Source organism: Lipotes vexillifer, unplaced genomic scaffold (assembly GCF_000442215.2).
Source record: "Lipotes vexillifer unplaced genomic scaffold, Lipotes_vexillifer_v1.1 scaffold1016, whole genome shotgun sequence".
NCBI classification, from domain to species: Eukaryota; Metazoa; Chordata; class Mammalia; order Artiodactyla; family Lipotidae; genus Lipotes; species Lipotes vexillifer.
Genome location: NW_006769290.1, coordinates 363,727 through 390,961, shown reverse-complemented (window position 1 = coordinate 390,961; position 27,235 = coordinate 363,727). Strand labels below are relative to the sequence as shown.

At 37.4% G+C, this 27,235-nt stretch overlaps 1 protein-coding gene and 1 pseudogene across 4 annotated transcripts in view; one reads left to right on the top strand and one right to left on the bottom strand.

Annotated features, from left to right (window-relative positions):
• The window catches only part of SENP7 (SUMO specific peptidase 7), a 155,489-nt gene that overhangs the window by 30,698 nt on the left and 97,556 nt on the right, over window positions 1-27,235 (top strand). For all 4 annotated transcript variants that reach the window (XM_007445540.1, XM_007445539.1, XM_007445538.1 and 1 more), the window contains one exon: window positions 22,591-22,688. In XM_007445540.1, the coding sequence (XP_007445602.1) occupies window positions 22,591-22,688 (98 nt within the window). The remainder of the gene's footprint in view (window positions 1-22,590; window positions 22,689-27,235) is intronic.
• LOC103077391 (60S ribosomal protein L23a pseudogene) lies at window positions 9,971-10,431 on the bottom strand (annotated as a pseudogene).

Sequence of the window (27,235 nt, the reverse complement as noted above, 5' to 3'; positions counted from 1 at the left end):
CGAACCCGTGTCCCCTACATCGGCAGGCGGACTCTCAACCACTGCGCCACCAGGGAAGCCCTCTTCCTCTTCTTATAAGGACACTAGTCTTTTAAGATTAGGGTCCCACCCTTATGACCTCATTTAAACTTCATTACCTATGTAAAGGCCCTATCTCCACATACAGTCATATTAAAGGTTAGGATGTCAACATGTGAATTTTGGCAGAGACAGTTCAGATCACAACAGGAGAATTTTAGGATAACAGACTTTAAGTCACCTTGAATGTATGTGTTTTTATGTTACAGACAAGAAAAATTAACCATTTACTGTAACTTGTTCTCAGAGGAAAGATTTGTTGTTAGTATTAGTTGCTTTAACATTATTTATATATTTATTTATTTTGGCTGTACTGCATGGCTTGCAGGATCTTAGTTCCCTGACAAGGGATTGAACCCATGCCCTCAGCAGTGAAAGCACGGAGTCCTAACCACTAGACCACCAAGGAATTCCCTAACATTATTTAAAAATTTAATAATTAAATAATGCATTTGCTTTTTATACAGGGTACAAAAAAGGGAAATAACAATGGGACTATTTCCTAAATGCAGTCACTGCTGACAGTTTTTTTTCATTCCTTTCAAGGAAAAGAAAGCATATTGCCCCCATATGACTCTATATCATTTTTTGATCATTGCTTAAGAGGGATCATGAAATACATAGTAACATTAGTAATATTGTTAATTTTTTTCTTCTATTTTAACACATTTAGATCTATCTCTTTTATTTATTTTTTATTGGCTTTGCAATACTCCAAAAATATACTATATACAATAATCTATTCACTTAGTGCAGTTATTAGACAATTTGGCTGTTTCTAGAGTTTTGTTGACAGAAACAATATTGCAAGACCTTCATTTTTTGTAAACAGGGAACCATTTTTGAGTGGGATTACTGGGTCTAAGGAAGTTTGTATATTAAATTTTAATGAATATTGCAAAATTGCACCAATTTATATTGCCACCAGTGAGAGCTCCCATATTTCTACAGGTTTACTATTACTGGATATTATCAGGCAGTAAAATTGTTGCCAGTAGAAGAAAATACATTACTTTTTTTAAGCTTTTTTTAAAAAAATATTTATTTATTTATTTTTGGTTGCATTGGGTCTTAGTTTTGGGGATCTTTCGTTGCGGTCCATGGGCTCTCTGGTTGTGGCATGTGGCTCAGTAGTTGCAGCACATAGGCTTACTTGCCCCATGGCATGTGGGATCTTAGTTCCTGGACCAGGGATTGAACCTGCTTTCCCTGCATGGGAAGGCAGATTCTTAACCACTGGACCACCAGGGAAGTCCCCAACATACATTATTTAAAGAAAATTTTATCTCTGCATTTATATATTTTACTTTATGTTCTAGAATACTGAATGGAGTAAAAATAAGATATATATATCATTTTAAATACACACACACACACACACACACACACAGTCTCTTGGAAGTAGATGGATGCTTTTTGTTGGGTTTGTTTGCTTAAGGGGTGTCTTACTAAATGTGTTTTTCCCTTTACCCTTGGGTCATATAATCTTCCTTTAGTATTTGGCCTTCAAGAGGCAGATGTGGATCACCAGAGAGCTCTTTTTTTAAAAATAAATTTATTTTATTTATTTATTTATTTTTGGCTGCGTTGGGTCTTCATTGCTACGCGTGGGCTTTCTCCAGTTGCGGTGAGTGGGGGCTACTCTTCGTTGCGGTGCGTGTGCTTCTCACTGCAGTGGCTTCTCTTGTTGCGGAGCACAGGCTCTAGGCATGTGGGCTTCAGTAGTTGTGGCATGAGGGCTCAGTAGTTGTGGTTTGTGGGCTCTAGAGCGCAGGCTCAGTAGTTGTTGCACACGGACTTAGTAGTTGCTCTGTGGCATGTGGGACCTTCCCGGACCAGGCTCGAACCCATGTCCCCTGCATTGGCAGTCAGATTGTTAACCACTGTGCCACCAGGGAAGTCCCCAGAGAGCTCTTTAGGTATTAAGTCTCTATGTTATATAATCTGCCGTCTTCTCTTTCCTTAACTCCTTTTCATTTCAGCAGTCTCCTTTTCCTGAGAAGTAATGGCTTATTTTCTCCTATTTCTCTCTACCCACTGAGTGAAACAAGGCCTCCTCAGAGACATATTTTCTTTTCCTATGACCAGTTTCCCACTCTAGTTGCACGTGTTCCTTAAGATAGTGATACTTAACTTTCGGGAAATCTACATCCTGTTTGAGATTTGAAGTGGCAAATGTGTCAGCTTTACCTTGCTCCCATGTTGCTTTAGACTTAACGGTATTTGTTAAGTGTGCTTCATAGTTTGTAGGGTTTGAGGCAGTACCAAAATCTTGCTTTGTTGTTTCTCCCACACGCTGTAGGTTTCAATGAAATAAAAAGGAATAAATGCCACTCTCCATAATCTTCAGATTATGTTATCTTCACCAGAATTTTAACATACTTGTTTATTTTTGATATTAACTGAGATACAATTATATAAAGCAGGCTGCACAGATCTTAGGTGTATAATTGGATGAGTTTTGACTAATGTAACATATGCAACCAATATCTCAGTGAAATAGAGCATTGTCATGAGCCTTGAAAGTTCCCTTATGCCCCTTACCATTGTATCTTCTCTTTGCCCACTGTCCCTCTTCCCACCCTGTTCCTGACAACCAATTTTCTGATTTCTATATCTGTAAGATAGTTTTGCCTATTCGTATAGTGTATACTCTTTTGTGTTTGCCTTCTTTTGCTTAGTAAAACGTTGTTGAAACTCATTCCTGTTTTCTATCTATCAGCAGTTGCTGTGAGCGGGGGGTACTCTTTGTTGTGGTGCGTGGGCTTCTCATCATGGTGGCTTCTCTTGTTGCAGACTCTAGGCACGCGGGCTTCAGTAGTTGTGGCATGTGGGCTCAGTAGTTGTGGCTTGTGGGCTCTAGAGTGCAGGCTCAATAGTTATGGTGCCCGGACCAGGCTCAAACCCATGACCCCTGCATTGGCAGGAAGATTCTTAACCACTGTGCCACCAGGAAAGCCCAGTTTGTTTCTTTTTACTGCTAAGTAATATTCTGTTATATGAGTATAACACAATTTATTTATCTAATTCTTCTGTTGATGGACTTTTGGGATTGTTTTTAATTGGTTTTAATTTGCTTTGCCCTGGTGACTAATGGTGTTAAAATATTTTCATATGTTGATTAGCTGTTGTATGTTTTCTTTTTTTGTGAAGTATCTGTTCAAATTTTTTGCCCTTTTAAAAATATATTTTATTGGCAATTAATTTACATATAATTAACTTAATCCATTTTAAGTGTTCTCTGAATTTTGACACAGGTATACATTTTTGCAGCCACCACCATTATAAAGGGGTGTGTGTGTGTGTGTATTTGTACTTATTTATCGTTTTTTTTCTTGGTGTACAGTCCTATGAGTTACAAGATCTGTATAGACTCATATGACTATCATCACAGTGAAGATACCATACAGTTCTATCACTCCAAAAAATTCCCTGGTGCTGTCCCCTTTGTAGTTACTCCCTATCCCTATCCCTAACCCATGGTAACATTGTTGTTTTCTCTACCTGTAGTTCTGTATTTTCCAGAATGTCACATGAATGCAATCATGGAGTATGTAATTTTTTAATGTTTTGAGAGTGGCTTTTTCATGTAGTATAATGCCATTGAGATTCATCCATGTTGTTGTATATATCAATAGTTTGTTTAACCATTCCCACATTAACCACTGAAGGACATATGGGTTGTTTCCAGTTTTTGGCAGTTAGGAATAAAGATGCTATACATATTTGTATACAGGTCTTTTCTGTGAGCAGAAGTTTTTAAATTTCTCTAGGGCAAATACCTAGGAGTGGGATTCCTGAATCATATGTAAGTGTATGTTTAACTGCCAAACTGATTTCCAGAATACCATTTTACATTCCCACCAGCAACATATGGGACTTCTGGATGCTCTGTAACTTTACCAATACTTGGTGCTGTCAGTTTGCTTATTTTTTAAAATAATAGACTGTTTTTTAGAGTTGTTTCAGGTTTACCAAAAAATTGAAGGGGTAGTACAAACAGTACCCATATATTCATTCTGCCCTTCCCTATGCTCACACACAGTTTCCTTATTATTAACATCTTGCATTAATGTGGTACATTTGTTACAATTGGTGAGCCAAACACTGATACATTTTTTTAATATTGAGATGTAATTGATGTGTAACACTGTATTAGTTTTAGGTGTACAACATGATGATATTTATTTATTTATTTATTTATTTTGGGGATCAAGCCATTTTATCTAGGGGCTTTGGAGGAGGGTTGAAAGGCTGGGAGGACAGTGAGATCTGACGTCCTTCTCCCAGCTGGGAGCTCCCCAGCTTCACCATCTCTGAAAGCCATAATGATTGATACATATTTAAATTGCAAAATTATTGCCACAGTAAGTTTAGTAAGTTTAGTTAACATACATTACCATACATAATTACAGTTTTTTTTTCTTATGATGAGACTTTTAAGATCTACTCTCTTAGCAGGTTTCAAATGTATAGTATAGTTTTGTTTACTAATACGCCATGCTGTACATTATGTCCCCAGGACTTATAACTGGAAATTTGTACCTTTTGGCCACCTTCACTCATTTCCTCCAGCTCTCAACCCCTGCCTCTGGCAACCACAAATCTGTTCTCTGTATCAGTGAATTAAGATTCAAAAAAAATTCCACATGTAAGTGAGATCGTACAGTATTTGTTTTTCTGTTTGACTTATTTCACATAGTATAATGCCCTGACAGTCTACCCATGTTATTGCTAATGTCAAGATTTCCTTCTTTTTTTATGGTTGAATAACATTCCATTAAAGTGTGTGTGTGTGTATATATGTGTGTGTATATATATATGTACACATACCACATTTTGTTTATCCATTCATCCATTGATGGACACTTAGATTGTTTACACATCCTGGCTATTGTAAATAATATTGCAGTGAACATGGAGTTGTCGATAATTTTTTTTTCAGGTAGTGATTTTGTTTTCTAAGGAAAAATACCCAGAAGTGGAAATGGAATTGCTGAATCATATGGTGGTTTTTAAAAATTTTTTTGAGGAACCTCCATAGTATTTTCCATAGCATCTCTACCAGTTTACATTCCTGCAAGCAGTGCACAAGGGTTCTTTTCTCCTCATCCTTTTTTTTCTTTTTAAATATTTATTTGGCTGTGTCAGGTCTTAGTTGTGGCACGCAGGATCCTCTGTTGCAGCACATGGACTTCTCTCTAGTTGTGGCGCATGGGCTCTAGAGCACGCGGGTTCAGTAGTTGTAGCACGTGGGCTCTCTTGTGGCACGTGGGCTCCAGAGCATGCGTGCTCATTAGTTGCGGCGCACAGGCTTAGCTGTCCTGCAGCATGTAGGATCTTAGCTCCCCGACCAGGGATTGAACCTGTGTCCCCTGCATTGGAAGGTGGATTCTTTTTTTTAAATAAATTTATAAATTTATATATTTACTTATTTATGGCTGTGTTGGGTCTTCATTGCTGCATGCAGGCTTTTTGCTCTAGTTGCGGCTAGCGGGGATTACTCATTGTTGCAGTGGGCAGGTTTCTCATTGTGGTGGCTTCTATTGTTGCGGAGCACGGGCTCTAGGCACCCGGGCTGCAGTAGTTGTGGCTCGTGGGCTCTAGAGTGCAGAGTCAGTAGTTGTAGAGCACGGGCTTAGTTGCTCCGCGGCATGTGGGATCTTCCTGGACCAGTGATTGAATCTGTATCCCCTGCATTAGCAGGCGGATTCTTAACCACTGCGCCACCAGGGAAGTCCCAGAAGGTGGATTCTTAACCACTGGACCACCAGGGAAGTCCCTCTTCTCATCCTTGCATCCTCTTTTTATGTCTTGTCTTTTTGATAATGGCCATTCTAACAGGTGTGAGGAGGTAGTTCATTGTGGTTTTGATTTGCATTTCCATGGTGTTTAGTGATGTTGAGCCCCTTTTCATGTACCTGTTGGCCATATGTATGTCTTCTTTGGAAAAATTTCTATTCAGATCTGTCGATTTTAAAATTAGATCTTTTGTTTTTGCTATTGAGTTGTATGAGTTTTTTATATATTTTGGATGTTAGCCTCCTATCAGTTATATGTTTCAGAAATAATTTCTCCAATTCTGTAGATTGGTTTTTCATATTGTTGATGGTTTCCTTTGCTGTGCAGACATTTTTAGGTTGATGTAGTCTCACTTATTTATTTTGTTTTTATTGCCTTTGCCTAGGTGTCAAATCCAAAAAATCATTGTTAAGACACTGATATCAAGGAACTTACCCTTTATGTTATCTTTTAGGAGTTCTATAGTTTCAGGTTTTATGTTCAAGTCAGTCAGTCCATTTTGAATTGATTTTTGTGTATGGTGTAAGGTAGTCATCCTGTTGCATTCTTTTGCATATGACTGTTCAGTTTTCCCAGCATAATTTATTGAAGAGACTGTCTTTTCCCAACTGTATATTCTAGTGTTATTTATCATAAATTAATTGACCATATATGTGTAGATTTATTTCTGGGCTCTCTAGTCTGTTCAGTTGATCTATTTTTGTGTTTTTATGGCAGTACCATACTGTTTTGATTACTATAGCTTTGTAATATAGTTTGAAATCAGGACGTGTGGTGTCTTCAGCTTTGTTCTTCATAAGATTACTTTGACTATTCAGGGTCTTTTGTGGTTCCAAACAAATTTTAAGATTGTTTTTTCCATTTCTGTGAAAAATACTGTTGGAATGTTGATAGGGATTGCATGAATCTGTAAGTTGCTTTGGGTAGTATGGCCATTTTATCATTATTAATTTTTCCAGTCCATGAGTATGGCATATGTTGCCATTTATTTGTATCTCTTCAATTGCTTTCATCAGTGTCTTACAGTTTTCAGTGTATGGGTTGTTTATGCCTAGATATTTTATTCTTTTTACTGCAGTTGTAAATGGGATTGTTTTCTTAATTTCTCTTTCAGGTAGTTTATTGTAAGTGTGTAGAAATGCAATTGTTTTTTTGTATGTTGATTTTGTATCCTGCAACTGTACTGAATTTGTTGATTAGTTGTAACAGTTTTTTTGGTGTGATCTTTAGGGTTTTCTATGTATGATATCTTGTCATCTGCAAATAGAGACAGTTTTACTTTTTTTCGAATTTGGATACTTTTTATTTCTTTTTCTTGCCTAATTGCTCTGGCTAGGACTTCTAGTACTCTGTTGAATAAAAGTGGTGAGAGTGGCCATCTTTGTTTTGTTCCTGATCTTAGAGGAAAAGCTTTCAGCTTTTTACTGTTGAGTATGACATGAGCTGTGGGCCTGTTATACATGTCCTGTCATACATAATTGAGGTACATTCCCTCTATACCTGCCTTGTTGAGAGTTTTTATGGTGAATGGATGTTGAATTTTGCCAAATGCTTTTTCTGCATCTATTGATATGATGTTATGATTTCATCATTCATTTGATGAATGTGATGTATCACATAGATTGATTTGTGGATGTTGAAGCATTTTTGCATCCCTGGAATAAATCTGACTTGTTCATGATGTATGAACCTTTTAATGTATTGTTGAATTTAGTTTGCTAATATTTTGTTGAGGATTTTTGCATCTGTGTTCATCAAGGATATTGACCTGTAATTCTCTTGTAGTGTCCTTGTCTGGTTTTGGTATTAGGGTAATGATGGCCTCATAAAATGAGTTCGGGAGTGTTTCCTTCTCCTCTGTTTTTTGGAAGAGTTTGAGAAGGATTAGTAATAATTCTTCTCTAAATGTTTGATAGGCTTCATCAGGGACTCCATCTGGTCCTGGACTTTTGTTTGTTGGGAGGTTTTTGATTACTGATTCAGTCTTGTTACTAGTAATTGTTCTGTTCATATTTTCTCTTTTTTCATGATTCAGTCTTAGTAGGTTATGTTTCTAGAAATTTATTCATTTCTTATAGGTTGTCCAATTTGTTGGCATATAATTCATAGTAGTCTCTTATGATCTTTTATAGTTCTGTGATCAGTAGTAATATCTCCTCTCTAATTTTTGATGTTTTTGTTTTGTGAGTTCTCTCTCCTTTTTTCTTGTGCCTAGCTAAAGGCCATTTTTGGGTTGTCTTTTCAAAAAACAGCTTAGTTTCATTGATCTTTCCTATTATCTCTTCAGTCTCTAGTCACTTATTTCCACTCTGATTTATACTTTCATATGTTTTCTTGTAACTAATTAGTTCCTTTTTTGGCTGAAGGAAAGCCCTTCAACATTTCATGTGTGGCAGGTCTAGTGGTGCTTCTCTGGAACTTTACCTTTTGCTTGTCTGGAGCTCTTTACCTCTCTTTCAGTCCTGGAGGACAACTTTGCTGGGTAGAGTGTCCTTGGTTGGCAGTTTTTTTTTCTTTCAGCACTTTGAATATATTGAGACACTCCCTTCTGGCCTGTAAAGTTTCTGCTGAAAAATCTGCTGATAGTCTTATGGGGGTTCCCTTGTATATAAGAAGTTGTTTTTTCTCTTGTTGCTTTTTAGATTGTCTCCTCGTCTTTAACATTTTACAATTTAATTATAATGTGCCTTGGTGTGGCTCTCTATAGATGCATCTAATTTGGAACTTTCTGGGCTTCCTGACTGTGGATGTTGGTTTCTTTCCACAGGTTAGGGAAATTTTCAACCAGTATTTCTTTTCCTTTTCTTCTTTTTTTTAAAGAGTTTTATTAGCAACTAATCAAGATGCTTTTTTTTTTTTTTTGCGGTACGCGGGCCTCTCCTGTTGTGGGCACAGGCTCCGGATGTGCAGGCTCAGCAACCATGGCTTACAGGCCTAGCTGCTCCATGGCATGTGGGATCTTCCCAGAATGGGTCACGAACCCAAGTCCCCTGCATCGGCAGGCGGACTCTCAACCACTGCGCCACCAGGGAAGCCCTCAACCAGTATTTCTTTAAATAAGTTTTCTACCCCCCCTTCTCTTTTTGGTACTCCTATTATGTGAATATTGTTCTCCTTTATGTTGTCTTATAAGTCCCTTAGTATATGCTCACTCTTTTTATTCTTTTTTTGATCCTTTGATTGGATGATCCTTTGATTGGATGAATTCTACTGCCCTGTCTTCGAGTTCACTGATCCTTTCTTTCACGTCATCTAGTTTACTGTTGATCTCTCTATTGAATTTTTCAGTTCAATTATTAATATTCTTCAGTTCTGTGATTTGTTTGGTACTTTCTTATATTTTCTTTCTTTTTGTTGAAATTTTCATTTTGTTTATGCATTGGTCTTTTGACTTTGGTAAGCATCTTTATGACTGATTTTTTGAACTATTTATCAGGTAGATCACTTATTTCCAGTCAGTAAGGTGTTTCTTTCTGAGCTTTTATCTTGTTCTTTCATTTGTAATGTATTTTTCTGCTTTATTTTCCTTCATTCTCTGGTTAGTTTCCATGTATTAGATAAAACAGCCACCTCTCTGTCTTGAAAGACTGATCTTATACAGGACCTGAACCTTATCCTTTAATCCTGTCCTAACTCTTGGTTGTTTCTTAGACCTCTGTGATTGTCCAAGCAGTCTTCTTTGTTTATAGTGGCTTCCAGTAGTTGAGTGTGACAAGACCTGTCTGTATCCCAAGGGGGAGGATCTTAGCACCTAGATGCAGGCTGATTGGAAGCCAGACCCCCAGGCAGCAGCTTTTAAAGTACACAGCTAGGGACTTCCTTGGTGGCGCAGTAGTTAAGAATCCGCCTGCCGATGCAGGGGACACGGGTTCATGCCCCAGTCCGGGAAGATCCCACATGCTGCGGAGTGGCTGGGCCCGTGAGCCATGGCCGCTGAGCCTGTGCGTCCTGAGCCTGTGCTCTGCAACGGGAGAGGCCACAGCAGTGAGAGGCCCGCGTACTGCAAAAAAAAAAAATTTCTTGTGCTCCACTGATCTTTTTAATATTTCTATAGTTTTTTTATTTACAGTGAAAACTTTTATATTTTGAATTAGCTAGCTGGACTCAGTTTAGACGATCCTAATTCTGTTGGCTACTCCAAAGCATCATAGTCAGGAGCCAGTAGAACATATGCCTTCTTCTTTCCATTGGGCCATGTCAACGTCAGAGCTTCTTCACAGCCTGTTTAATTTGGTGTTTGTTGGCCTTGCCATCCACAATGAACACCAGTGTGTTGTTGTTTTCTATTTTCTTCATGGCTGACTTGGTGGTGAGGGAGAACTTGATGATGGCATAGTGGTCAAGCTTGTTTCTTCTAGGGGTGCTCTTCTGAGGATATTTGTGTTGCCTCTTGAGCTGCAGTGTTTTGGGCCGTTGGAAGGTAGGTGACATCCAGACCTTTTCTTTGTGGCTGTGGATGCCTTTCAACAGTGCTTTCTTGGCCTTCAAAGCTTTTGCTTTTGCTTTGGCTTTGGGAGGTGCAGGAGCTTCTTTCTTCGCCTTTGACGCCATCTGTGTGAAAAGCTCCATAGTTTTAAATTTTTATTTATTTATTTATTTTTGGCTGTGTTGGGTCTTTGTTGCTACGCTCGGGCTTTCTTTTAGCTGTGGCGAGCGGGGGCTACTCTTCATTGTGGTGCGTGGGCTTCTCATTGTGGTGGCTTCTCTTGTGAGTATGGGTTCTAGGTGCACGGGCTTCAGTAGTTGTGGCTCGTGGGCTGTAGAGCACAGGCTCAGTATTTGTAGCGCATGGGCTTAGTTGCTCTGCGGCACGTGGGATCTTCCCAGACCCAGGCTCGACCCTGTGTCCCCTGCATTGGCAGGTGGATTCTTAATGACTGTGCCATCACAGAAGTCCCCATATATATTCTTTTAAATCATATTGTCATATACTTGGAATCATACAGCCTTTTCAGATTGGCTTCTTTCACTTAGCTGTATGCTTTTATGTTTATCAAAGTGTCTTTTTGTGGCTTGATAGCTCGGTTCTTTAAAAAAAATTTTATTGTTTTTAGAAAGACTTATTTTTTAGAGTAACTTTAGGTTCACAACACAATTGAGCAGAAAATACAGTCAGGTCCCATACATCCCCTGCCCCTACACATGCACAGACTCCCTCAATGTCATTTGTTTTTATTGCTGAATGATACTCCATTATGTGGGTGTACCACAGTTTCTTTATCATCTATTGAAAGACATCTTGGTTACTTTAAAGTTTTCACAATTATGAATAAAGCTGCACTAAACATTAATGTGCAGATTTTTGTGTGGACAGAAGTTTCCAGCTTATTTGGGTAAATACTAAGGAGTGCAGTTGCTAGATTTTTTGTTAAGAGTATGTTTAGTTTTGTTAGAAATTGCCAAAGCATCTTCCAAAATGGTTGTACCATTTTGCATTTCCACCAGCAACTAATGAGATTTCCTGTTATTCTACATCCTGGCCAACATTTGGGGTAGTCAGTGTTTTGGGTTTTAGCCATTCTAATAGGTATGTCGTAGTATCTCTTTGTTTTACCTTGTAATTCCCTGATGACATGTTTTGGTGAGCTTCTTTTCATATGCATATTTGTCATCTGTATATCTTCTTTGGTGAAGTGTGTGTTCCCATTTTTGGCTCATTTTTTCTTTTTGGCTTGTGGGATCTTAGTTCCCCAACCAGGGATTGAACCCGGGCCCACAACGGTGAAAGCATCGAGTCCTAACCAGTGGATCACCAGGGAATTCCCTCATTTTTTAAATTGTTTGTTTTCTTGTTTTTTAGTTTTAAGAGTTATTGTATATTTTGGATACCAGTCCTTTATCACATATGTATTTTGCAAAGAGTTTTTTCTAGTCTGTGTCTTTACTTTTCATTCTTTTAACAGCATCTTTCACAGAGCAGTTTTAATTTTAATGAAGCCCAAATTTCAATTTTCCCTTCATGGATTGTGCTTTAGGTATTATATCTAAGAAGTAATTGTTCAACTGAAGGTCACCTAGATTATCTCTTAGTTATCTTTTAGGAATTTTATAGTTTTGCAATTTACATTTAGATCTGTGATCCATTTTCAGTTAATTTTTGTGAAAGGTATAAGATTTGTGTCTGTTTATTTCTTCATACACGAGTGGCCAGTTCTTTTAGTGTCATTTGTTGAAGATTAGCCTTTCTCCATTGAATTGCCATTGTTCCTTTGTTAGAAATTAATTGATTACATTGTGTGGATCCTTTTCTCAGCTATCTATTCTGTTCTATTGATCTATTTGTCTATTTGTCCATACCATGCTGTCTTGGTTACTGTAGCTTTATAGTAAGTCTTTAAGGTGGGAGTATCAGTTCTCTGAGCTTGTTCTTTAATATTGTATTGGCTATTCTGGGTCTTTCATCTTTCTATTTAAAATTTCAAATCAGTCTGTCGAAATCCACAAAATAACTTGCTGTGATACTGATTGGAGTTGTGGTGATTCTGTAGATCAAGTTGGGAAGAACTGACATCTTGACAGTATTGAGTCTTCCTATTCATGTGCATGGAATATCTATTTATTTAAATCTTTGATTTAAATTGGAGTTTTATAGTTCTTTTCGTATAGATTTTACACATTTTTAAAGATTTGTACATAAGTATTTAATTTTTTCAGTGCTAATGTAAGTGGTATTGTGTTTTTAATTTCAAATTCTAATATTTCTTTACCTTCATGTAAGAAAGCAATTAATTTTTGTATATTCATCTTGTTTCCTGCACTGTTGCTATAATTGCTTATTAGTTCAAGGAAGTTTTTTCTTTTTTCTTTTTTTTCAAATTCATCTCTGGGATTTCCTACATAGACAATTATGTCATCTCAAATAAAGGTTTTATTTTTTCCTTCCCAATCTGTATCCCTTTTATTTCCTTTTCTTGTCTCATTGCATTATCTAGGACTTCCTGTATGAGGGTGAATAGGAGTGATGAGAGGGAGCATTCTTGCTTGTTCTCAATCTTAGCATCAAAGCATATGGTTTCTTGCCATTAAGTATGATGTTGGCTGTAGGTTTGTTGTAGATATTCTTAATTAAATTAAAAATATTCCCCTCTATTCCTAGTTTTCTGAGAGTTAAAAAAAATCATAAATGGCTTTTGGGTTTTGTCAGATGCTTTTTCCACATCTATTGATATGACCATTTCATATTTCTTTAGCTTGTTGACATTAATGGATTTTTCAAATACCTAACCATCATTGCTTATTTGAAATAAGTCTCACTTGTTTATGATATATGATTCTTTTTATACTTTGTTGGATTTGATTCTGTTGAGATTATTTGCAACTATGTTCATAAGAGATATTGTGTAGTTTTCTTTTTCTGTAATGTATTTTTCTGGTTTTGGTATTAAAGCTGGCCTTGGGACTTCCCTGGTGGTCTGGTGGTTAAGAATCTACCTTCCAGTGCAGGGGACGTGGTTTTGATCCCTGGTCAGGGAACTAGATCCTGCATGCCGTGGGGCAAGTAAGCCCGTGTGCTGCAACTACTGAGCCCGTGCGCTCTAGAGCCAGTGTGCCACAACTAGAGAGCCCACGCACCACAGCTACTGAGCCTGCATACTCTGGAGCCCGAGCGCCACAACTAGAGAGAAGCCTGTGTGCCGTAATGAAGAACCCGTGCACTGCAACCAAGGATTCCACATGCCAACAACAAAGATCCTGCATGCTGCAACTAAGACCCGATGCAGCCAAATAAATAAATAAATAAATAAATAAATAAACAAACAAAAGGAAAAATAGAAAGGCTGGCCTCATAGAATGAGTTTAGAAGTGTTCCTCTACTTCTGTTTTGTGAAAGAAATTATAGAGAATTTGTATAATTGATTCCTTAAATGTTTGGTAGAATTCACTGATGAACCAAACTGGGCCTAGTCCTTTCTGTTTTGGAAGGTATTAAATATTGATTCAATTGATTCAATATCTTTAATAGATATGGACCTATTCAGATTACATAATTTTTGATCAATTGTATCTTTCAAGGTATTCGTCCATTTTCATCTAAGTTTTCACATTTGTGGGCATTGAGTTGTTCATAGCATTTCTGTATTAGTTCTATATAATGTCCATTGGACCAGTACTGATTGCCCCTCTTTCATTTTTGATATTAGTAATCTGTCTCTTCTATTTTTTTTCTTAGTTTACCTGGGTAGAGGTTTATCAATTTTATTGATTTTTTTTCAAAGAACCAACCTTTGATTTGGTTGATTTTCTCTGTTGATTTCTTTTCTTTCTTTTTTTTTTTTTTTTTTTTTTTGCGGTACGCGGGCCTCTCACTGTTGTGGCCTCTCCTGTTGCGGAGCACAGGCTCTGGACACGCAGGCTCAGCGGCCATGGCTCACGGGCCCAGATGCTCTGCGGCATGTGGGATCTTCCTGGACCGGGGCACGAACCCGTGTCCCCTGCATCGGCAGGCGGACTCTCAACCACTGCGCCACCAGGGAAGCCCTCTGTTGATTTCTTGTTTTCAATTTCATTAATTTTTTTTTCAATTTCATTGATTTCTGCTCTTTTATTTCTTTCTTTCTTTTCTTCTGCTTACTTTGGAATAAATTTGTCCTTCTTTTTTTAATTTCTAGAGCTGGAAGTTTGCATTATTGATTTTAGAATTATCTCCTCTTTTAATATATGCATTCAATGCTATAAATTTCCCTCTAAGCATGTGCGCTTGAGAAGAATGTGTATTCTTCTGTTTTAGATGAAGTATTCTATAAATGTTAATTAGATTTAGTTGACTGATGGTGTTTTTCAGTTCAATTATTTCCTTACTGATTTTCTGCCTGCTGGATCTGTTTCTGATAGAGGGATGTTGAAGTCTTCAACTATAATTGTAGATATGTCTATTTGTCCTTGTATCAATATTTCTATCAGTTTTTGCCTTATGTATTTTGGTGTTAGGCATATATACATTAAGGATTATTATGTTTTTTTTGGCAAATTGACCCCTCTATCATTATGTAATATTCCTCTTTATCCCTGTATCCCCAAATTTGATACTGTTTTTTCCTCTGAAATCTCAGTCTGAAATTAATATAGCTACTCTGTCTTTTGATCTCTTAGAATGGTGTATCTTTCTTCATCCCTTTACTTTTTTTTTTTGTTTGTTTGTTTGTTTTTGCGGTACACGGGCCTCTCACTGTTGTGGCCTCTCCCGTTGCGGAGCACAGGCTCCGGACGCGCAGGCTCAGCGGCCATGTTTCACGGGCCCAGCGACTCCGCGGCATGTGGGATCTTCCCAGACCGGGGCACGAACCCGCGTCCGCTGCATTGGCAGGCGGACTCCCAACCACTGTGCCACCAGGGAAGCCCCATCCCTTTACTTTTAATGTTTGTGTCTTTGTATTTAAAGTGAGTTTATTGTATACAATGTAGAGTAGGGTCTTTTTTCTTTTTTAAATCGTAGATTGATTTGATTTTCAAATATTAAACCACCATTCTGTCCTAGAATAAACCCTAATTAGTCATGCTGTATTATTCTTTTTATATATTGCTGGTTTTGATCTGCTGATTTTTGTTGAGTATTTTTGTCTGTACTTATCAGGGATATTGGTCTTTAGTTTTCTTGTACTTTCATTATATTGATTTGGTATCAGTATAATGTTTGCTTTATAGATTGAATTGGGAATTGTTTATTTCTAGTTAATGGAATAGGTTGTATAGAATTCACTTTATTTTCTTCTTAAATGTTCATTTGAATGTCTAGGAAAACTCTAGGAAATCCCTGCTCGAATGAGAGCTTCAAAATTAGGTAACTAAATGATTTGATCCTGTAGGGTAGGGGGTTAGTGGAAGGGGAGGGTGGCAGATGTGTTTATAAAAGGATAGCAGAAAGGATCTTTACAACACAACTGTTCTATATCTTGAGTTTGGTTGTAGTCACAGAGATGAGCACATGTGATAAAATCACTTAGGACTAAATGCACGCATACAAACACACACACACAAGTATGTGCATGTAAAACAGGTGAAATCTTAATAAGGTCATGGATTGTTTCAATGTCACTTTCCTGGTGATGATATTGCTGTGCAGTTATGCAAGGTGTTACCATCAGGGAAAACTTGTTGAAGAGAATACAGGATTCCCCAGATAGCCTCTCTCCCCCCACCTCACCAATTTATCCAGCTGTTCAGTAGATGTTGGTTACCAAATAATTTCAGCTTATGTTTTCTGATAAGTGTTTTCACTGTTGACATTACATGTTGCTAATTTGGAAATTAGATGAAGAGTCAATAGAATTGAAATTCTGATATAAAAGTTAAATCCTGACCAATAATCTCAATTGGTTGGAAAGTCATCATCCATCTTTATTACAGTAGGCTGTGACATGGATAAGTAGTTGTAAGCAAAGCTGATATTTTCTTCAGGATGCAGATTTGGTTCATTTTTAGTATGTAAGGAAGTACTCAGTTAAGACAGTGAACACTGCACCACTTAGCATGGGCGTAGAGTTGATTTGTCCAAGAAAAATTTTAGTCAAGTTCCTATCGAACATTTGGTTTTAATTATCATAGTATTTTATTTTGATGTCCCTGCTAGAATGAGAGCTTCAAAATCAGGTAACTAAATGATTTGGTCTTGTCTCTAAGCAAAGTCTTTTATTCTTCTGTAAGTTTTTTCATATTTAAATTACAATTATTCATACTATTTCAGCCTTCCTATTGTGATCAGATAGCTTTCAAAATATGTATATGAATAAATTCTCATTCATAATCAGACTGTGGGAGAATTCTTTGTTAATCTGATTTTTTTTCAGAGATAGCATGTATATAGGTTCATAGACTAAGTGAAAAATTGTATCTCTGAAAAATACAAATTATTATTCAGGCTGCAATTCTAATCCAACTTTGGAAAGAAAAAACATTCTAGTGTGATATTAAATATAAGAAACAATTTATCAAAGTCTAAGTGGGGCTTCCCTGGTGGCGCAGTGGTTGAGAGTCTGCCTGCCGATGCAGGGGACACAGATTCGTGCCCCGGTCCGGGAGGATCCCACATGCCGCGGAGCGGCTAGGCCCGTGAGCCATGGCCACTGACCCTGTGCGTCTGGAGCCTGTGCTCCGCAACGGGAGAGGCCACAACAGTGAGAGGCCCGCGTACCGCAAAAAAAAAAAAAGTCTAAGTGAATTTTTGTTTTCCTTTGATAATGTCTGTAGATACACTCCAGATTACCCTTGGCTGTGGTAGGATTGGAGATGGGCATTGAAACATCTTACTGTTATTTAGAGTTAATAAAATTTTAATCAATTCCCCTCCTCTCCTATTAAAGGTATCTTCATTTTGTCTCATTGTGTTTGTTTCATTTTTTGTAATAGTTTAAAACTTCTCATTCTTTTCCCCCCTCTTTGGTGGGAATTATGTTTCTTTTCTGTACAGAATATGAAACTCAAAGACTAGTACTCATCATTTTGCAAATATAGGTAAAACCTAATTACAACGTTATTAGTAGGGTAGAAAAAATTTTGGAAACAAAAAATGTGAAAGCTGCATTTGCTGTGAGATTAGTGAAACAGTTGTGGAAAACTAGTTAACCAGTAGTTCTGAGAGTCTAGCTTGTGAGCTAAATTATTCCCAGTCCTGGTTGCAGTTTGATGTAAACAAATAATGTAATTCATTGTGAGAACTGTTATCAGTAATAGAGGTATGTAAAATAGTGTTAGAGCAGAGATACTGATTTACTTTTCTAGAGAGTGAGGAAGGCTTCATAGGTGGTGTTGATCTGGAACTTAATGGACAAGGAGAATTGGGGAGGGCAAAGCACATTCTAGTAAGAGGAAACATGTACAGAAAGATGTCAAAGGATCTGAATGGCATGCACTTTCAGGGAACTACATATAGTTTAGTGTTGTTGGAATAGAAGATTCATGGGAAGCAGAAGCGAGAAAGAGATCTCAGTTCTTTTTTTTTTTTCTCCTTAGGTAGTGGGGAATACTTAGGAATTTAAGCAAGAGAATGACATCAGATTTGCATTTTTGAAAGATTTAACTTTCATGACGGAGTGGAGTGGCTGCTGGACTGGGGGCGGGAAGAGACCATTTGCAGGGAATCCCATTAGGAGAACATTGCAAGAGTCCAGGTCAGAAGTAAGAGGCAGAACTAAGACAGTGATACTGAAAATGGAGGAAAAATGTATTTTTAATCTAGTTATATTGATACATTTACATTTTGTAGTGAAATGGGAGTGGCAATGTGTTTAGGTTGATATCTTGATAGGAAGGATTTCTGAGAATTTGTGTAATTTAGAATTACAGCATTGGAAGGAGCATAGGCTTTTATGTCAGGCAGACTTGGGTTAACTGGTGAAGTTTATTCTCAGAGCTTCACTTCCCACTTATAAAGTGATGAGTTTTATACCATGTAGGGCTGTGGTGATAATGAGATAATAATGCCTGGAGAATAAAAATGACAGTGTTTATTGAGGGCTATCATGGTTAAGACAGTGTTTTATTTTGTTTTCCATTACTTAAATTTTTTTTTTTTTACTTTTTAAAATGTATTTCCAATTATGGTAAAACACACATAGCATAAAATTTATCATCTTAACCATATTTAATGGTACAGTTCACTGGCATTTAGTATATTTGCATTGTTGTGCAACCATCACCACCGTCTATCTCCAGAATTCTTTACATCTTGCAAAACCACAACACTTTACCCATTAAACAATAACTCTCCATTTCCCCCTCTCCCATCCCCTGGCAACCAAAATTCTACTGTTTTCTATCTCTGTGTACTCTAGATACTTCCTATAACTTGAATCATAGAGTATTTGTCTTTTTGTTACTGGCTTATTTCACTTAACCTAATGTCATTGCGTTAGGAAAAACGCATCTTCCTCCCGTGTTTCTCCTTTACTCTCATACTACTATCATTTTCACAACACTTCTCACGCCATATGTTTGTGGGTTTTCCCCCACCAAGCAATCCTCTGGGACATGAGCTGGGTGTCCTACAATTTATCTCAATTCCGACACTGTCTACCTGGAGATGGTTTCAGATCTCACAGGTTGTGGGCTCAGTCCCAAGACTGCTCCCACCCCACTTCAGATGCCAATCACAATTCCAGGTTGTCACCTGTGCTTCTAACCACCTGGCTATAAATCTGAGATTCCCATGACTGTCTCCTCAGGTTTGATTAATTTATGCTAGAGCAGTTCACAGAACTCAGAGAAACACTTATTTACATTTACCAGTTTATTTAAGGACATGATAAAGGATACAGATGAATAGCCAAATGAATAGATACATAGGGCAAGGTCTGGTAGGGTCCTGAGTGCAGGAGCTTCTGTCCCTGTGGAGTTGGGGTATGTCACCTTCCGGGTATATGGATGTGTTTAGCAACCTGAAAGCTCTTTGAACCTCATATAATATTTTTGAGATTGTAATGGAGATTTGCTCACATAGGCATGATGGATAATTAATTCTGTTTCCAGTCCCTCTCCCCTCTCTAGAGAATGGTGGGGCAAAGATGAGAATTCCAAGCTTGTAATATTGGCTTGGTCTTTCTGGTGACTAGCCCCTATTCAGGAGCCATCCAGGATCTCACCCAGAGTCGCTTCATTAATACAAAAGGCAAATCTATCACCCAGGAAATTGTGAGGGTTTTAGGAGCCCTGTGTCAGGGATTGGGGTTAAAAACCAGATATTACAGCAAAAGATGCTCCTATCACCAAGGGAATTACAAGGGTTTTAGGAGCTCTGTGTAGGAACTGGGGCCAGAGACCAATATAAATATTTTTTATTATCTCATAGTTGTCAAAGTTCATGCATGTTGTAGCGTGTGTCAGAATTTCCTTACTTTTTAAGGCCGAGTAATATTTCATTGTATGTATATGACACATTTCATTATTATTGGTGTTGTTATTGATGGGACACTTGAGTTGTTTCTACCTTGTAGCTATTGTGAAAAATGCTGCTATGAACATAGGTGTACAGATATCTCTTTGAGGAAGACAGTATATTTTCGCTATAGTTGATTTACATTGTGTTAGTTTCAGGTGTACAGAAAAGTGATTCAGTTATACATATGTATACATATTCTTTTCCATTATGGTTTATTACAGGATATTGAATATAGTTGTCTGTGCTATACAGTAGGACCCTGTTGTTTATTTTATATGTATTAGTTTGTTTCTGCTAATCCCAAACTTCTGATTTATCCCTCCTCTACCCCCTTTCCTCTTTGGTAACCATAAGTTTGTTTTCTATATCTTTGAGTCTGTTTCTGTTTCATAAATAAGTTCATTTGTGTCATATTTTAGATTCCACATATAAGTGATATCATATGGTATTTGTCTTTCTCTTTCTGACTTACTTCACTTAATATAATCTCTGGGTCCATCCATGTTGCTGCAAATGGCATTATTCTTTTTTATGGCTGAGTAATATTCCACTATATATATATATATATATATATATATATATATATATATACACCCACACACCCACACACATACACACACATCTTCTTTATCCATTCATCTGTCAGTAGACATTTAGGTTGCTTCCATGTCTTTGGCATTGTAAAATAGTGTTGCTGTGAACATTGGAGTGCATGTATTTTTTTGAATTACAGTTTTCTCTGTATATATGCCCAGGAGAGGGATTGCTAATCATATGGCAACTCTATTTTTAGTTTTTTTAAGGAACCTTCATAGTGTTATCCATAGTGGCCACACCAATTTACATTCCGACCAATAGTGTTAGGAGGGTTCCCTTTTCTCCACACCCTCTCCAGCATTTGTTATTTGTAGACTTCTTAAAAAAAAATAATTTATTTTTTTTTGGCTGCGTTGGGACTTCGTTGCTGCACGTGGGCTTTCTCTAGTTGCGGTGAGCAGGGCTGCTCTTTGTTGTGGTGCTTTTTGGCCATTTGTATGTCTTCTTTGGAGAAATGTCTATTTAGGAAGGAAGACAGTATTTTAAACTATATAATCATCATATATCCTTGTGAGATAGTAACCATTATTATGTAAGGAAACTAACACATAGAGAAGCTAAGTAATTTATTTGCCCAGATTCACTCTGTTTCTCTTTTAAAAAATAAATTTATTTATTTATTTATGGTTGCATTGGGTCTTTGTTGTTGCATGCGGGCTTTCTAGTTGCAGTGAGCTGGGGCTGCTCTTCATTGAGGTGTGCAAGCTTCTCATTGCTGTGGCTTCTCTTGTTACGGAGCACAGGCTCTAGGCGTGTGGGCTTCAGTATTTGTGGCTCACAGGCTCTACAGCACAGGCTCTGTAATTGTGGTGCATGGGCTTAGTTGCTCTGCGGCATGTGGGATCTTCCTGAACCAGGGCTCGAACCCATGTCCCCTGCATTGGCAGGCGGATTCTTAACCACTGTGCCACCAGGGAAGTCCCCATACTGTTTATATATATATATATTTAAAATTTTTAAAATTTTGGCTGCATTGGGTCTCTGCTGCGTGCAGGCTTTGTCTAGCTGTGATGAGCGGGGACTACTCTTTGTTGTGATGTGTGGGCTTCTCATTGCGGTGGCTTCTTTTGTTGTGGAGCACAGGCTCTAGTTACATGGGCTTTAGTAGTTGCAGCATGAGGGCTCAGTAGTTGTGGTGTGCAGGCTCTAGGACGTGTGGGCTTCAGTAGTTGTGTGTGCAGGCTCAGTAGTTGTGGCTCGCAGGCTCTAGAGTGCAGGCTCAGTAGTTGTGGCGCATGGGCTTAGTTGCTCCATGGCATGTGGGATCTTCCCAGACCAGGGATTGAACCTGTGTTCCCTGCATTGGCAGGCGGATTCTTAACCATTGCGCCACCAGGGAAGTCCTGTTTCTATATTAACTAAATCAACTTTAACTCTCTTTGTAGCTGGATTAAATCTAAACACTGTTAGTAAGATATCTGACTCTTCCCTAAAGTTTTTCCATGCAGCAGTTCATAGGGAATCAGTTGTAATCCCTTCCAATTGTTTATAAATGCAGTTACTTTGGAATCACAGACTCTGTTTAACTTGGCATGTAATTATTTTTATTTCCTTTAAACACATTCACCATTTTTCATAGTGATGTAAGCTTTTGAGTATTAAAATGTCTATTTCCTGACTAAAATTACCTTTACATTTTTAAATGTCTTTTTTCTTTTTCTTTTCTTTTTTTTTTTTGCGGTACACGGGCCTCTCACAGTTGTGGCCTCTCCCGTTGTGGAGCACAGGCTCCAGACGCGCAGGCTCAGCGGCCATGGCTCACGGGCCCAGCCGCTCCGCGGCACGTGGGATCTTCCCGGACCGGGGCACAAACCCATGTCCCCTGCATCGGCAGGCGGACTCTCAACCACTGCACCACCAGGGGAGCCCTATTTTCTTTTTTTTAACGAATTAAGTCCAGACCCTTTATTTATTTATTTGTGTTTTGGCTGCGTGGCATGTGGGTTCTTAGTTCCCCAGCCAGGGATTGAACCTGCACTACTTGCAGTGGAATGTAGAGTCTTAACCACTGGACTGCCAGGGAAGTCCATAAATGTCTTTCTTCTGTAATTTATTGGACTTTTATATCGTCATTAGCAAAAGATACCAGGTGTTTTGTAGATTGCAGTTTTCCCCCTCTGTGAACTGTTAGGACTTTGGCTGTTTATCTTGAATTTCTAAATAAAAAGAAAATTTAAGTGCCTCTTAATTGTCATATTGCTATATTTATTATTGAAATTCCAAATTCGATTTTTTTTTCTTAGTGGAAAAGGAGCCTAAGAAATAAGGTCCTCTCTGTAGACCATAAAAGTAAAAAAGGTGTACGTGGGCGTCCTGTCACTTCTAAGACATCAGCAGAAAGGTAAGATACATGTATGTGTGTGATATAGGATGGGCTTATACTATGTATGGTGTGACCATGAATGATTCATTTAAGCTTTTTGGTTCTCAAATTTCCACAACTTTTAAAATACAGTGATTGAGTTCAGTGACCTCTACTGTTCTTTCTAAGCTCTTTCTGTGATTCTAATTCATCTTAACTCCTTGTTTTTGTGTGTTTGTAACATCTTGAAAGTTTTAGCTAATAAAGCAAGAGTTATATATAGACTCCTTAAGATGCTGGATTCATCTTTTGTGCTCCATTTAGCAACTCTGGTCTTAAAGTCATAGTATTAATGAATAATGGATATGCTGGAATTAAATATCTATGAGATTCAAATTACAATTATTACCAGCAGGAAATTGGAGCTAAATTTTAGTATTGGACATCAGTAAATGCTTAAAAAGTTGTTATTTTGCAAAAGGGTATTATCTTTTTTAGAATAGTGAATGAATAAAAAGTGACAGTAACAAAGTAAAAATTACAATTATTGGGAGTTTGCACAAATGAGAAGACTAATTGGAGTTTTTTTTTTATAAGTTTATTTATTTTTTATTTTATTTTTGGCTGCATTGGGTCTTTTATGCTGTGCACGGGCTTTCTCTAGTTGCAGTGAGCAGGGGCTACTCTTCGTTGTGGTGTGTGGGCTTCTCTTGTTGCAGAGCACAGGCTCTAGGCACGTGGGCTTCAGTAGTTGCAGCACATGGGCTCAGTAGTTGTGGCTCGTGGGCTCTAGAGCACAGGCAGTAGTTGTGGCACACGGGCTTAGTTGCTCCGCGGCATGTGGGATCTTCCCACACCAGGGCTCGAACCCATGCCCCCTGCATTTGGCAGGCGGATTCTTAACCACTGTGCCACCAGGGAAGTCCTAATTGGAATTCTTGATTTTATGTCAGATCACTCTGTAAGCTGTTTAGTCTGAATTCTCACCTTTCAAGTGAATTCTCCTTAGGAAATAAACATATCGGTGACTCCATATCCTTATCAATACTTACTTTTCGTCCCTCCTTCCCTTCCTTCCTTCTTTCCATAGTTGTCCTAGTGGGTGTGAAATGATAATCTCATTGTGGTTTTGGTACATATTTCCTAATGACATTGAATGTCTTTTTATATGCCTATTGGTCATTTGTATATATTCTTTGGAGAAATGTCTGTTTAGATCCTTTTAAAAATTGTTTAAAAATTGTGGTGTTTATCTTTTTATTGTTGAGTTGTAAGAGTTCTTTATATGTTCTGGATACAGGTCCTTATTAGATATGTGATTTGGAAATATTTTCTCTCACTCAGCTTTTCACTTTCTTGATGGTGTCCTTTGAAGCACGAAAGTTTTTTTCACTTTGATCAAATCCCATTTATCTATTTTTCTTTTGTTGTTGTGCTTTTGTTGTCATATCTAAGGAACTATTGCCTAATCTGAGGTCATGATGATTTACTTGTGTGTTTTCGTCTAAGGGTTTTATAGTTCTAGCTCTTAGATTTAGGTATTTTATCCATTTTGAATTAATTTTCGGTGTGGCATGAGATAGGCATCCAAATTTATATTTTTGTTTGTGAATATGCAGTTGTCCCAGCAACATTTGTTGAAGAGGTACAAATTTTTCTTGGTACCTTTGTTGAAAATCAGTTGGCATTAATATAAGTGTTTATTTCTGGATTTGGAATTCTAGTCCATTGATCTATATGTCTCTTTTTATGTCAGTACCACTGTATGCTGTACACTGTATTATTGCAACTTGGTGGTAAGTTTTGAAATTGGGAAATGTGAGTCTTCCCACTTCATAATATTTTTCAAGATTTTTAAAAAAAAATTTTCTGGCTGCACTGTGCGGCATGCAGGATGTTAGTTCCCCGACCAGGGATCACACCCATGCTGCCTGCAGTGGAAGCATGGAGTCTTAACCACTGGGCTGCCAGGGAAGTCCCTTTTCAAGATTGTTTTGGTTGTTCTGGGTTCCTTGCATTTTCAACTGAGTTTTAGAATCAGTTGGTCATTTTGAGCAAAACAGCCAACAAGGATTTTGATGGAGGATGTGTTAAATCTGTAGACCAATTTGGGGAGTATTGCTGTCTTAACAAATTAAATCTTCTGATTCATGAATATATCTTTCCATTTATTTAGGTCTTATTCAATTTCTTTCAACAGTGTTTTGTAGCTTTCAGTGTGTCTTGGACATTTATTGTTAAATTTATTCCCAAGTATTTTCTTTTTGATGCTGTTGTGAGTGGAAGTGTTTTCTTAATTTTAGTTTTAGATGGTTCATTACTAGTGTGTAGAAATCCCATTTATTTATATATGTTGACCCTGATTTATATACTGTGACCCTGTTTGTCCTGTTTTAGAAATTTTTAGTAGATTGCTTGGAATTTTGTATATACAAGATCATGTCATTTGCAAACAAAGATGGCTTTACTGCTTCCTTTTCAGCTGGAGGCCTTTAATTTTTTCCCCTGGCCTAATTGTGCTGGCTGGAATGTACAATGTATAATGGAAGTGGTGAGAGTGGAAATCTTTGTTTTGTTCCCACTATCAGAGGGAAAGCATTCAGTATTTCACCATTAAGTATGATGTTAGTTACAGGTTTTTTATAGATGCCCTGCTATGGTTTGAATGTTTGTACAATGTCTCCCCAAAATTCATATGTTGAAATCCTAATACCCAATGTGATGGTGTTTGGAGGTGGGGCCGTTGAGGGGGATGCTTAAGTCATGAGGGTGGAGCCCTCATGAACGGGATTAGTGCTCTTTTTATAAAAGAGACCTCACAGAGCTTCCTGGTGCCTTCTACCACGTGAGGACACTGTGAGGAGTCGGCAGTCTGCAACCCAGAAGAGGGCCTTCACCAGAGCCTGACCATGTTGGCCAGCACCCTGACCTTGGACTTCCCAGCCTCCAGAACCGTGAGAAATAAATGTTTGTTGTTTATAAGCTGCTGAGTCTGTGATATTTTGTTATAGCCTGAACAGACTAAGACATGCCCTTTTTCATGTTGAGGAGATTCCCTTCTGTTCTTAATTTGTGGGAAGCTTTTTATGATGAATGTGTGTTGGGTTTTGTCAAATGCTTTTCCTGCATTTATATCATGTAATTTGTATCCTTTATTAATATAATGTATTACATAAATTGATTTTTAGATTTTAAACCAACTTTGCATTCCTGGGATAAATCTCACTTGATTCTGATTTATGATCCCATTTATATGTTACTGGTTTCAGTTTGCTAGGATTTTATTGAGGACATCTATGTTTGTATTCAGAAGGGAAAATAGCTTGCTATTTTCTTATGTTGTCTTTGTCTGGCTTTGGAATGAGGCTAATAATAGCCTTGTAGAATGAGGTGAAAAGTGTTGTCTCTTCCTTTGTTTTCCGGAAGAGGTTTTGAAGGATTGGTATTAATTCTTGTTTAAATGTTTGATAAAATTCACCAGTGGATCCATTTGGTCATTCATTGTTGGGGTGTGTGTGTGTGTGTGTGTGTGTGTGTGTGTGTGTGTGTGTGTGTGTGTATCTGTGAAGTTTTCCAGTTAGAAATTCAGATTTTTCCTTGTTATAAGTCTGTTGAGATTTTCTATTTTTTTTTTTTATGAGTCTGTTTTGGTAACTTCTGTTTTTCTAGGAATTTGTATATTTTATTTATCTAATTTGTTGCCATACATTTGTTCATAGTATTCTATTACACTGTTTAAAATTTCTGTAATATTGTTAGTGATGACCCGTCTTTCATTCCTCATTTTAGTAATTTGAGTGTTTTCTTTCTTTCTTTCTTTTCTTTTTTTGTTCAGTCTACCTAGATACTTGTAAATTTTGTTGATCTTTTCAAGGAACCAACTTTTGGTTTCATCAGTATTCTCCATAGGTTTTCTATATTCTATTTCATTTATTTTCACTATAATCTTATTTTCTATTTCTTCTCTTTGTTTTGGACATAGTTTGTGCTTCTTTTTCTAATTTCTTAAGGTACATGGTTAGGTTATTGATTTGAGATGTCTTCTAGTATAGGTGTTTAGTTTTAAATTTTATTCTAAGCACTGCGTTAGCTGCACCTCATAAATTTTGGTATGTTGTGATTTTCTTTTCATTAAGCTCAGAAGTATTTTCTAATTTCTGGTATGATTGATTCACTTCTTTTGAAAGTGTGAATTGTTTAATTTCCATGTATTTTTAAATTTCAAAGATTTTCTTCTTTTATTGAGATATAATTGACATATAATATTATATTAGTTTCAGATATACAACATAAGGATTCTATACGAAATGATCACCACAGTAAGTATAGGTAACATCCATCACTCACATAGTTACAGATTTTTTTGTGTGTGATGACAACTTTTAAGATTTACTTTCTTAACAACTTTCAAATATACAATACAGTATTATTAACCATAGTCCCCATGTTGTACATTATATCCTCATGACTTAGTTTTGTTGTTGTTAATTTTTAATTGAATTCCACTGTGGTCTGAGACGTTTTGTGTGATTTCACTTCTTGTAAATTTATTGAGGTTTATTTGTGGCCTGGCATGTGGTCTTTCT